Source organism: Rattus rattus, chromosome X, assembly GCF_011064425.1.
Source record: "Rattus rattus isolate New Zealand chromosome X, Rrattus_CSIRO_v1, whole genome shotgun sequence".
Classification (NCBI taxonomy): Eukaryota; Metazoa; Chordata; class Mammalia; order Rodentia; family Muridae; genus Rattus; species Rattus rattus.
The window spans coordinates 42064463-42076819 of NC_046172.1; the positions used below are offsets into that span (position 1 = coordinate 42064463).

General features: G+C 38.0%; 1 protein-coding gene across 1 annotated transcript in view; it reads right to left on the minus strand.

Moving 5' to 3' along the window:
* Nucleotides 1-263: 263 nt before the first annotated feature.
* Nucleotides 264-12357, minus strand: part of LOC116888732 (dystrophin-like) — a 39928-nt gene continuing 27834 nt past the window's right edge. Inside the window, exon 2 of the mRNA XM_032890023.1 lies at nt 264-609. Coding sequence (XP_032745914.1) covers nt 411-609 — 199 coding nt within the window. The 3' untranslated portion in view covers nt 264-410. The remainder of the gene's footprint in view (nt 610-12357) is intronic.

The following is a 12357-nucleotide window of genomic DNA, read 5'->3' on the forward strand; positions in this document are numbered from 1 at the left end:
AGTAACGAAGGGAAACTGATTTAGTTAGCAACGCTAAATAAAACAGACAGTTCCTACAGATGCTTTCCCTGTAAGACATTAAATAAACAGTGAAAAATGGCAACCATTTTAATTTAATAAACCAAATGCTGAACTTACTTCTCTGAGTTAAGTTTCTGCTTGACAAAACCTCTGCTATTTTGGCAAGTATTTTTTCTGGTCAAAGAAATGTGTACATTTTTGAAGCTCATGGTATTTAGTGAAATCACAAATGAGTCTTTTACTGCCTCTGCCTCTTTCCTTCTTGCCCAAATGCTAAACTATATCAAACTGAATAAAACAACTTTATTTTTGTCCCCAATGTGTCAGTATCAAGTACAAATGCTTAGACTGCTTCAGTGGGATTCACTAAATGGCCAAAAGAGAAACACTCAACTTACTTGCCATGGCTTCATCAGCTCTCTGACTCCTCTGGAGTCTTCTAGGAGCTTCTCTTTACGGGAAGCATCCTGTAGGACATTGGCAGTGGTTTCAGCTTCTGTAATCCAGGCAAGAAACTTCTCCAGGTCCAGAGGGAACTGTTGCAGTAATCTTTGAGTTTCTTCCAAAGCAGCCTCTCGCTCACTCACTCTGCAAAGGGACAAACAGGCAGATGGAATTCACAAATATCACGATGGTATATGCAATGAACTCAGTAAAATGAGCAAAGATGGTGTACTGCTGGAACTCTCCATTTAACCAACAATCAGAATACTAAGCCCTTTGTTTATTATTTATTTCTATTTAATCTAAAGGCCTCTTCTTAGAGGAAGGCACGCAAGTGGACCTATTAAAATTAAACAACAATATTCTGGGGATGTGGCTCAATGGTAGAGTGCCTACTAAACTCACAACCCTTGGTTCAATCCCTGGGTAGTCCTGCCAAAAATGAATAATAATTAAAGTTTTGTATAAAAAATGGATACACACCCATGAGAGGGAGAAGGAGAGAGACATTTTGGGCCTCACAAATGTTGTTCATAATGATTCCAAAATAGCTTTCTTTCAACTTTAAGTTTGTGTTGAAGTTAATCTTCATAGGCAGAACCTTAAATTCCCTTGCCGTGCCTATCTTTGATATAACCCCGAGGCAAGAAACAAGAATGAAATAAGTAAAGTAAAAAATCAGGAAAATACAAATGGGGACTTGGGATGTGAATACTGGAGGGGAATGTGGAAGGATGGATTGAAGGTGAGGAGAGGAAAACAGACTAAAATGAAGAAAGATGCAAAGATAACATTTCACAGAAAAAGAAATTGTGCAAACTATCACTTTGCCAAACACTAACTGGTTAAAAGTTCTTCCTTAGGTTCATTCTGCATTACCTAGAGATGAGGACATTTTCTAAAAGAAAAAAAATGTATCAAGTGGAAAATGTAGAAACTGACAAATCAGACAGACCAAGTGGTTCAGTTTCCAGTATCTTTTGCCTGTTGTGTGATATGGCTTGTTACTAATTTTTCTGATTTCACGTTTCCTCAGTAACTACTGTATGACGAACATCAACTTCACATATTATGACCACTTATTCTTAATTAAAATGTTAGTTCCTTCTGCCTACACCTCATGCTTGATTTCCCTATTTTTTTAAAATGGAAGAAACAACAATCTCTTATGAGAATTTTAAAAATCCTACTTTGCAATTGTATGTATTTCTATATAAAGTGTATTATATATGTATATTTATAGCATATAATGTGTATAATGTGGATATTCACACAAATGCCCTGAGCAAAGGCCTACATAATAATAGCTCAGGAGGGAAATTTGCCTTAAGCAGTAACAGTTCCATCTAAAGAGATTCAGGTAAATTTTGTCTGCAATAAGGAAATTAGTTCTCTATTTAAATGCCTTATTTGCCTTCGACGACTACACAAACACTTTCTGGGATTAAACAGAAGCTAAAAATGGATTTCAAAAAATTGAACAGTCGAATATGATACACACTGCTTGTTAAGATGTGATTGTCAATAATTATGCAAAACTGCAATTTATTTTAGCAGCAACTTTATCATGGGATGTGCAAAGCAGGCAATAAACAACTCCTGCCGAGCTGGCGGCAGCAAAGCCCCCAGAAGAGGTATTTATTCATCATGGGTAAGATTTTTGCTGAGCACACAGTCTTTCACCATGTAGTCTCAGCATTCATACTGGATAAAAATCTTCTGTCTCCATTAACTGGTAGAGGAGAAAGTATGTTTATGAGGCTACCACTATTAGAGAAACATGACAATTGTACTAAGCTATTTATCAATTCCTAAGTAAATGTTAATGCTGTACAGGTAAAAGGTACCATGGGGTTCTGGTTAGGCAAAGTAGTTAAATCTGGGACAGCTGCAGGGCTAACTCGAAGTGCTGATTTTCCTAGTTTGTAGGTAAAAATGTCAATCCAAATAGAAACTCCCAAATTGCTATCTGTTTATGGGATTTTCAAAATTCCATGCCATTGTTACAGCTCTGAGAATATGAATATGAGTTAGGTATGTGCTACACAGGGAAACTCTCGGGTAGATTCTGAATACCAACGGTACTGACTGGCAGAAGAGAGCGTTTTATGCAATTTATACTAAGACTTGTCCTGTCTCCAACTTAAAACATATGATAGAAATAAGCTATCTCCTTCTAGAAGATAAATGCTGGGTTATACATTGACTTATCTTTGAATATAGTCCAATTTCACATTCAATAAAAGGACATTATGAAATTCTCTCTTGGCAGAATGAAGTTTAAAAGATTAGACAGTGCACTGTATTTGAGTTGTCATCTTCATACTGGGGCATTCGATCCATCTGAGCGCCTCTGCTCTTCAATGAGAAACACCACTCACCTCCTGCCGCCACAGAAAGTAACCAGTAAATAACTTTCAAAGCAGGCTATAGGAAGTCAGAGGAAAGGGCTCTAGCCAGATGATGTGATTTTTACCCAAACCTACCAGCAGTTTTCTGCTTTGTAAATTGGGCCCTTGGGGAAGCAGAGGAACTTATTTTCAGCATTGTAAGGCACCATTTTCGTCAAGGATACCCTTGTGGTTTGAAATATTGACATCAGGCTGAATATTTTCTTATTCAGAAAATACTTTAAAAGGAATTCAATGGAAGCAATGGCAGAAAATCTCTCCAAAAGAATTATTTTCCAAACTTCTTGGATCATAGATGCAACTGTTATTTTCTACTTGTGTGGAGGTTTTAATGACTACACTCTCACTCCTGGGTTCAAGGAATGTACATTGAACCCGTATGTTTTAATTCTGTTAAATCTACTGAGGAATAAGTGAAAGGTACTTAATTTCCATATCTGTGCATTTAAATGAGCTCTAAATATGTTACCTTATTTTTTATTTTCCTCAACCATATGGCTATGGATGGCTTATGTGATAAATAAACATATAAAATATGAGAATCATAAGGAAATAAAAGATTGGCAAAGGAGAAAAGACTGCAAACAAATTAGTTTAAAGTTCACTTATTTGGGCTATGCAATCCTATAGACCTTCAAGATAATTTCACTGTATTTTAAAGGTATAATGAGTAGACAAAAGAAGTTATAAAAAAAGCTCTTAAATAGTAATTACTGTATTAAGTACTTTTATATATAACAAAGCATAATTATCACATTTCAAACTAAGAATATGGTGATTTCTAAAGGTTTTTTCTAGTCCTAAGATGTCCTTTCTTAGTACATATATAGGGATGTTATGGGACAGTGCTTTCAAAATATGGTTCATGGACCAGCAGTCCCAGCAGCAGCATCTGAGAACTTATAAGAAATGCAAATTCTTAGACCTCAGGATAGACCCACTGAAAGAGAACTCCTTGGTTGGAGTTCAAACAGCTGTGTTATAGAAAGCCTTCCAGGCCTTTTGAACACATGCTAAACTTGGAAAATCACCTCTGCTGGGGACAAAAGTTTGAGAACTACTGTGTAAGTAGAAGCTGGGGTGTAATGCTCAGATCCCTGCTTGAGATTGGTAGACTTCTTGTCCAGGTTTCTTGGAGTGTTGCTGGCTAAAGTTTTTCAGTGTCAGCATTATTTGAGAATTGGACACAGTTAAAGGAGTCCCCCACTTCAAAGTTGTTCTCCTCATCCCTGAAGTAGGCACAACCCACATACGGGCGCATATCTGATATATGGTAAGTATGATCTAGTACATCAACTCAGGATGATCCTGAGGGTGACTCTGGTTCCTCTGGTTCCTCTGGTTCCTCATTTGAGTCAGGTAGGGACAATTGTTAGCAGTCATACTCTTTTCTTTTAATTGGATATTTTATTTATTTACATTTCAAATGTTATCCCCTTTCCAGGTTTCCCCTCTGGAAATCCCTTCTCCCATCCTACCTCCCCCCTGCTTCTATGAGAGTGCTCACCTACCCACTCTTCCATTCCCACTTCCTCGCCCTGGAATTTCCCTACACTGGGGCATCGAGCCTTGACAGGACCCAGGGCCTCACCTCCCACTGATGCCCCACAAGGCCATCCTCTGCTCCATATGCAGCTAGAGCCATGGGTCCCTCCATGTGTACTCTTTGATTGATGGTTTAGTCCCTGGGAGCTCTGGGGTTGATATTTATTGTTCTTCCTAAGAGTTGCATACCCCTTCAGCTTCTTCAGTCCTTTCTCTAACTCTTATTGGGGTCTCCTCGCTCAGTCCAATGGCTGGCTGTGAACATTCTCCATTGTATTTGTGAGACTCTGGAAGAGCCTCCCAGGAGACAGCTCTGATAAGCTCCTGTCAGCAAGCACTTCTTAGCATTAGCAATGCTGTCTGGGTTTGCTGTCTGTATATGCGATGGATCCCCAGGTGAGGCAGTCTCTGGATGGCCTTTCCTTCAGCCTCTGCTCCACACTTTGTCTCCATATTTCCTCCCTTGTGGTGTACTGGATAAGCAACAAGTGCCCCCATCTGTCATTGTATATATTCACACACACACACACACACACACACACACACACACACTGCTCTCATTAAATGAATCTCTGAGCCTTCACTTTTTCTATGAATCCATAATCACAACTTTTATGTGGGATAAACTCATTACATTAAAAACTAAAAAAAAAAAAAAAGAAGGGATATTTGCTATTTGCTATTTTCTAAAGTTAGGGTGAAGAATTTAATATGCATTGGAAATATGGATGGAAAAACTTTATCAATGAATTTTACTTCTAGATTAAAAGAATGTAAAATTAACAAAATAAAGGGAAAGGGTAAGGTGATGCCAAGATACTATTATATAAAGGGGAGCGACTCATGCAGCCACACCCCCACCTACAAAGCTACTAACAGTTAATGAAAACTAAATGAGGGAATGTTGTTTTCTTCAATGGTGTGGCCACTGAGAAGTTGTCCATATTCTAGTAAATAGACTCCTCCCTATGTTCAGACAAGCAAACCTAATTAAACAGAGTGGGCCAATGGAACACACAAAAGTTGGGAAGAAGGGTTTTATAGGCAGGGATAAGAAAGGGATATAGGGGTAAGTATAGTCACCACAAAAACTATGTGTATATATGCACACACATGGTAATTTAAAGTTCATTCTTTGTCCTTGATGTGGTTGAATGAGAGATTTCACTCTACAATTCTGAGTGTCCTGGAATTAATAGCTTTGTTCAAACTCATGGTAATCTTCTTGTCACAACCTACACAGTGCTAGGAGAACAACCAGGCATATATTAAGCTGAAGTTGAAATATTTTGTGCATATCAAATTTTCTAATTAATACATTATATTTCAGTGTTAAAGCTCAGTTTTTAATGAATTTGCAAACATTGCTTTTTTCTTTCTTTCTTTCTTTTGCTCTCTATTTTAAAAAGACTGGCCTGGAATTCTTTGTGAAAACAATGTTGGCCTTGAACTCACAGAGATCTACCAAACTTCTCTTCCCAAAGATTTCTGTTTCTTAATGTCCACTTTTCTTTTCCTTCTTTCTTTTCTTATCGAGACAGGATTTCATAGCCCAAGCTGGCTTTACACTCAATATCCTTGAAATCTAATCTTCCTGCCTTTTACCTCAAAACTTCTGATTTAACATAACAACTTCCATGCCTGCTTTTGCCTCACTTTCGCTTTACTAAATTTAGTTGACAGTTTGTTCCCTCCCAGTTACTTTGACCAATACATGGATAATATTTTAATCTGAACCTCATTCTTATTTTCACATGTGAATTAATAACTCTGATAAATTCACACATGAATCTATTACATGACTATTATGTACCAGGATCTATATATGATGATGGTGATGACACAGAATTCATTATGCTTTATTTGGATGTCACCACTTAACATACTCAATTCTGGTAGAGCAGGCAGATAGGTAAGAATGTAATTACATTTACAATGTGCTTAGGGCTATAAATATTTTATGGGAAATCTATAGGGCTATATATATTCTATCCTATAGCTAAAATGTACCATGAAATTCTAACCTACTTTTCTTAACAAGTGATAAATGTATTATAAAATACTTGCCTTTTCCTATCAAAAAAATAGGAAAATTACTTAGCTTAGTTCTATCCCAAAATGCAGTGATAAATGCTCAATAAATGTTTGCCCAATGGAACTAGTTTTCATAAAATTAGGAACCCTTTGGAAAAGCAGTGCAAATTGCAGCTGGGTTTATTTTACTGTTAAAAAATCAAAAACAAAAAAACAAAACAAACAAACAAAAAACTTAGGGTTATAATCTGTCTTATGCTCTAAAAATTTTTTTGATGTTCAGTCTGCTTACCAGGTCCAACTGCCTCAGTCAGTACAGCTGAGCTGCATGCTGTCCCCCACCCCACCCTGAGCTTCATCTCCTCCCCTCTCAAAGAGGTCTGAAGGACTCCAGGAACATTCCTGTCCACCTGAGGCACAGCTGGCAGAGGTGAGTACTAGACTGTTCCCTGAGTTCCATTATCAGGTTCAAGGCTCTTCCTGCCTCCCCAGACCCATAGAGAAGCATCTAGCCATCACCAGTGGCAACCAGATGGCTCAAGGCCAGCACAAGAATACAATGAACAAGAACCAGGACAATATGGCATCACCAGAGCCCAGCAATCCTATCACCTATCACAGCAAGCCCTTGATATCTTAACATGGCCAGAGTATAGGAAGATACCCTTAAATCCAATCTATCAAGTATTATTGATACCTTAAAAAAAGAAATGCCTAAATTCCTTTAAAATGCAGGAAATGAAACCAAACCAGTGAAGGAAATGAATAAAACCACTCAAGACCTGAAAACAGAAAGAGAAGCAATAAAAAAACTGAGGGAATCCTGAAGATGAAAAACCTAGGGAAGAGAACAGAAAGTACAGATGCTTCACCAACAGAATACAGAGGTAGAAGAGAATCTCTGTCACCGAAGATATTATAGGAGAAATTGATACATCAGTCAAAGAAAATGTTAAATTGAAAATGTTCTTGACACAAAACATCCAAGAAATCTGTAACACTATGAAAAGACCAAATCTAAGAATAATAGGAAAAGAAGAAGAAAAAGACTCCCAGCTGCAGGACTCAGAAGATATTTTCAATGAAATCATAGACGAAAACTCCTCCAACATAAATAACGAGATGCCTATAAACAACACGAAGCTTAAAAAAACACCAAATAGATTGGACCGGAAAAAAAATCCTCCAGACACAAAATAATCTAAACAGAAATTCTGCAGAACAAAGAAAGAATATTAAAATCCATATAGGAAAAAAGGACAAGTAAAGGCAGATCTATCAGAATTACACAGGACTTCTCAATAGAGATTCTTAAAACCAGATAGACCTGGCCAGATATCTTTTAGACCCTAAGAGACCACTGATGTCATCCCAGACTAATATACCAAAGCAAATTTTTAAACACCATAGATGGAAAAAACAGATTATTCCAAGATAAATCAATATTGCTTGACAAATCCAGAAGTACAGAAATTTCTAGAAGGAAAACTCAACTCAAGGAAAATAATGATAGCCAAGAAAACACAGGAAAACCAAAAGAAAAACACACACACACACACACACACACACACACACACACACACACACACACACACACACACCCAATACCAACATCAAAATAATAGGAATAAACAGTTATTGGTCATTAATAACTTTTAACATTAATGGGCTATAATAAGACACAGGTTAACAGAATGGACAGAAAGCCACAATCCATCTTTCTGTTGCATACAAGAAACACACCTCAGCAACAAAGATAGACAGTTCCTGGGAGTAATAGAGTTGGAAAAAGGTTTTCTAAACAAAGTACCCAATAAGCTAGCTTAAGTAGCTATTCTACTAGCTAATAAAATAAACTTTCAACCAAAGTTAAAAAAGAGATTGGGAAGGACACTTTATGCTCATCAAAAGAAAAATCCACCAAGATGATGTCTGAACATCTATGCCCAAATGCAAGGATACCCACATTTGTAAAAGAAACGTAACTAAAGCTTAAATCACACATTGAATTCCATAGATTAATAGTGGGAGGTTTTAAAACACCACTATCACCAAAGGACAGATCATCTAAACAGAAACTACACAGAGAAATAATGAAACAAGGTGACATTCTGTATCAAATGGACCTTATAGATATTCACAAAACATTTCACCCAAACTCAAAAGAATCTACCTTCTCAGTGTCTCAGGAAACCTTCTCCGAAAGTGACCATATATTCAGTCTCAAAGCAAGCCCCTCCCACGAATACAAGAAAATCAAAATAACCCCTTGTATCTTATCTGACCACTATGAATTAAAGCTGGACTTCAACAGAAACACTTTAATGCTTACAAACTCATGGAAACTGAACAGCTCTCTATTTAGTGACCACTGGGTTGATGAGGAAATAAAGTAAGAAATTAAAGATGTTCTAGAATTCAATGAACATGAAAGAAGTCACAGCATACCGAAACTATTTGACACAATTAAGGCAGTGTGAACAAACAACTTCATAACACTAACTGCCTTCATAAAGAAATTGCAAGGAGCTTTTGGCAGTGTTAAGCTTCTGGAAGAGTCAGGGTCATTTTTCTTAAGATGTGGTCACTAATAGCTTCCCTCTGTTATTTTGTGTAGCTCCACACTCATGCATATATGACTAACACTGACTGAAAATATTGTTATCCAAAAATAAATTACCCAGCAGCTGACTGAGACAAATGCATATACCCATAGCCAAGTGTTGGGATGAAGTCTGGGGCTCCTATAAGAGAGATTAGGGGAAAGATTAAAGTATCAAATAACCTGGATCCCTGGGAACTCTCATGAACTGAGCCCACAACCAAAGAGCATACAAGGGCTATTCTGAGGCCACTACTACTTATATAGCGGTTGTTTTTTCTGGCCACAGTAGGAGAGGATGCACATAATTCTGTAGAGACTTGATGCCCCAGGGAGGGGGCTTACCTGGAAGAGCACCCTCTCAGAGATGAAGGGGAAGAGAGATGGGGAGGGGGAAGCACTTTGGGAGTGTGGATCAGGTGGGGGCAGCATGTGCCATGTAAATAAATAAAATAATAAAATAATTAACTAAAAATGAAAAAAAAAGAAATAAAGGGATGATGTGATATTTGCTCAGTACTATAAGAAGAGTTTTGAGTAAGGAAAGTGTAGAGCAGATACAATCATATTTTGTTATGTTTCTACATGAGTTTCTCAAAAATGAAGAAAGATTTGTGCTTTTAGTGTGCAATAATAAAAAAATGAAATTGGAGAAATCTCAAACTACCAATTTAAAAGCACACCTAGAAGCTCTTGAACAAGAAATAATGTAAAAACACAAGAGGACTAGATTGTAGGAGATGATAGAATTCAGGGCTGAAATAAAAAAAAAATAGAAACAAAGAGAACAAACAAAGAATCAATGAAAACATGAGGTGGTTCTTTGATAAAATCAACAATCTAGACAAACCCTTAGCCAAACTAACTAAAAGGCAAAAACAGATTTTACAAAATCAGAAATGAAAAGGGGTACACAAGAACAGACACTGAGGAAGCCCAAAGAATCATTAGTTCTTACTTCAGGATCCTGTACTTCACAAAATAGAATCAAAATGAAATGGGGGATTTTCTTCATGGATATCACTTACAAAATTTAATAAAGATCAGTTATACAATCCAAATAGGCCTACAACTTCTAAAATAGAAGAACAAATTAAAAGTCTCTCAACAACAACAACAACAACAACAACAAAAGCCCAGGACCAGGTCATTTTAGTGCAGATTTCTACCAGACTTTCAGTTAATCTATATCTTTTTATTAGGGAATTGAGTCCATTGATGTTAAGAGATATTAAGGAATAGTGATTGCTGCCTCCTGTTATTTTTGTTGTTAGAGGTGGAATTAAGTTTGTGTGTCTCTCTTCTTTTGGTTTCATTGCAAGGAGATTAATTTCTTGTTTTTTCTAGGGTATAGTTTCCCTCCTTGTGTTTGGAGTTTTCCATCTATTATCCTTTGTAGGGCTGGATTTGTGGAAAGTTACTGTGTAAATGTGGATTTGTCATGGAATATTTTGGTTTCTCCATCTATGTTAATTGAGAGTTTTGCTGGCTAGTAGCCTGGGCTGGCATTTGTGTTCTCTTCAGGTCTGTATAACATCTGACCAGGTTCTTCTAGCTTTCATAGTTTTTGGTGAGAAGTCTGGTGTAATTCTGATAAGTCTGCCTTTATATGTTACTTATCCTTTTTCCCTTCCTGCTTTTAATATTCTTCCTTTGTTTTGTATGTTGGGTGTTTTGGCTATTATGAGATGGGAGGAATTTCTTTTCTGATCCAATGTATTTGGAGTTCTATAGGCTTCTTGTATGTTTGTGGGCATCTCTTTTTTTAGGTTAGGGAAATTTTCTTCTATAATTTTGTTGGATATTTGCTGCACCCTTAAGTTGGGAGTCTTCACTCTATTCTATACCTGCTATCCTTAGGTTTGATCTTCTCGTTGTGTCCTGGATTTTCTGTATGTTTTGTAGTAGGAGCTTTTTGCATTTTACATTATCCTTGATGGTTGTGACTATGTTTTCTATGGTATCTTCTGCCCCTGAGATTCTCTCTTCTATCTCTTGTATTCTGTTGGTGATGCTTGACTCTATGACTCCTGGATCTCTTTCCTAGGTTTTCAATCTCCAGGTTGTCTCCCTTTGTGCATTCTTTTTATTGTTTCTATTTCTATTTTTAAATCTTGGATGGTTTTATTCAATTCCTTCACCTGTTTGTTTGTCTTTTCCTGTAATATTTTAAGGGATTTTTGTGTTTCCTCTTTAAGGACTTCTACTTGTTTACTTGTGTTGTCCTGTCTTTCTTTGAGGGAGTTATTTATGTCCTTCTTAAAATCCTCCATTATCATCATAAAATGTGATTTTTAAATCCCAATCTTGCTTTTCTGGTATATTTGCATATCCAGTATTTGCTTTGGTGGGAAAACTGAGCTCTGATGATGCCAAGTAGTCTTTATTTCTGCTGCTTAGATTCCTGAGCTTGCCTCTCACCATCAGGTTGTCTCTGGTGTTGGTTTGTCTCTCTGACTCTGAAAGTGACTTTGTCCTCCTGTCTGCCTGGGTGTCAGCACTCCTGTAGACACGTTTTCGTTCAGCCAGATCTGGGAACAGAGAGCTCTGCTCTCAGGTCTGTAGGCACTCCTGGTGACTTTCAACTCTTGGAACAGGGAGGAACCCGAAGGGTCCTGCCCCTGACTGATCCTAGGTCTCTGTGCCCAGGAGGCACAGATGGCACTAGGTGATTTACTCTTGGGTCAGGAATGTGGGCCGAAAGTATTTGTCTCTTCTGGGTTCTCAGGAGTGTGTGCACTTCTGAGGGTCCATCTCTTCCCCATGGGGTTTGGGTGCAGTGAGCTGTGGTACCTGTTGAGTTCAGTTCAGTAGGCAGCCACAAACCATCTGGTTCTTGCCACTGACTGCTCCTATATTCCTGTATCTAGAGGCAGTATGCAGTTTCCTCTTGGGCAGGGAATGTGGGCAGAAGTGGGCAGAAAGGGGCAGAAGTTGGCAGATGTTGTCAGAAATGGTGTTCTATCCTGAAGTCTCAGGATTGTCCACACTTCTGGGAGTTCAGTTCTCTCTCCTACGGGATTTGGGTACAGGGAGCTGTGGGATGGGTCCAGTTCAGTCATGGGCACAGCCAGAAACTGGAAGTGTCCTGTTCCAGAGGACTTCTGCCTTTGTGTGTCCAGGGCCACCAGGCAGGTCGTTTGGAGCAGAAATGTTGGTCCTACCTCTGCTCTCAGATGTGTAGGTGCTCCGGGCAACTGATTGTCAGTTTTTGGTGCAGGCAGAAACCTGAAAGGTCCTGTCCATGATTGCTTCTAGCTCTTGCCCAGGGGCACAAATGACAATAGGCGATTTCTTCTT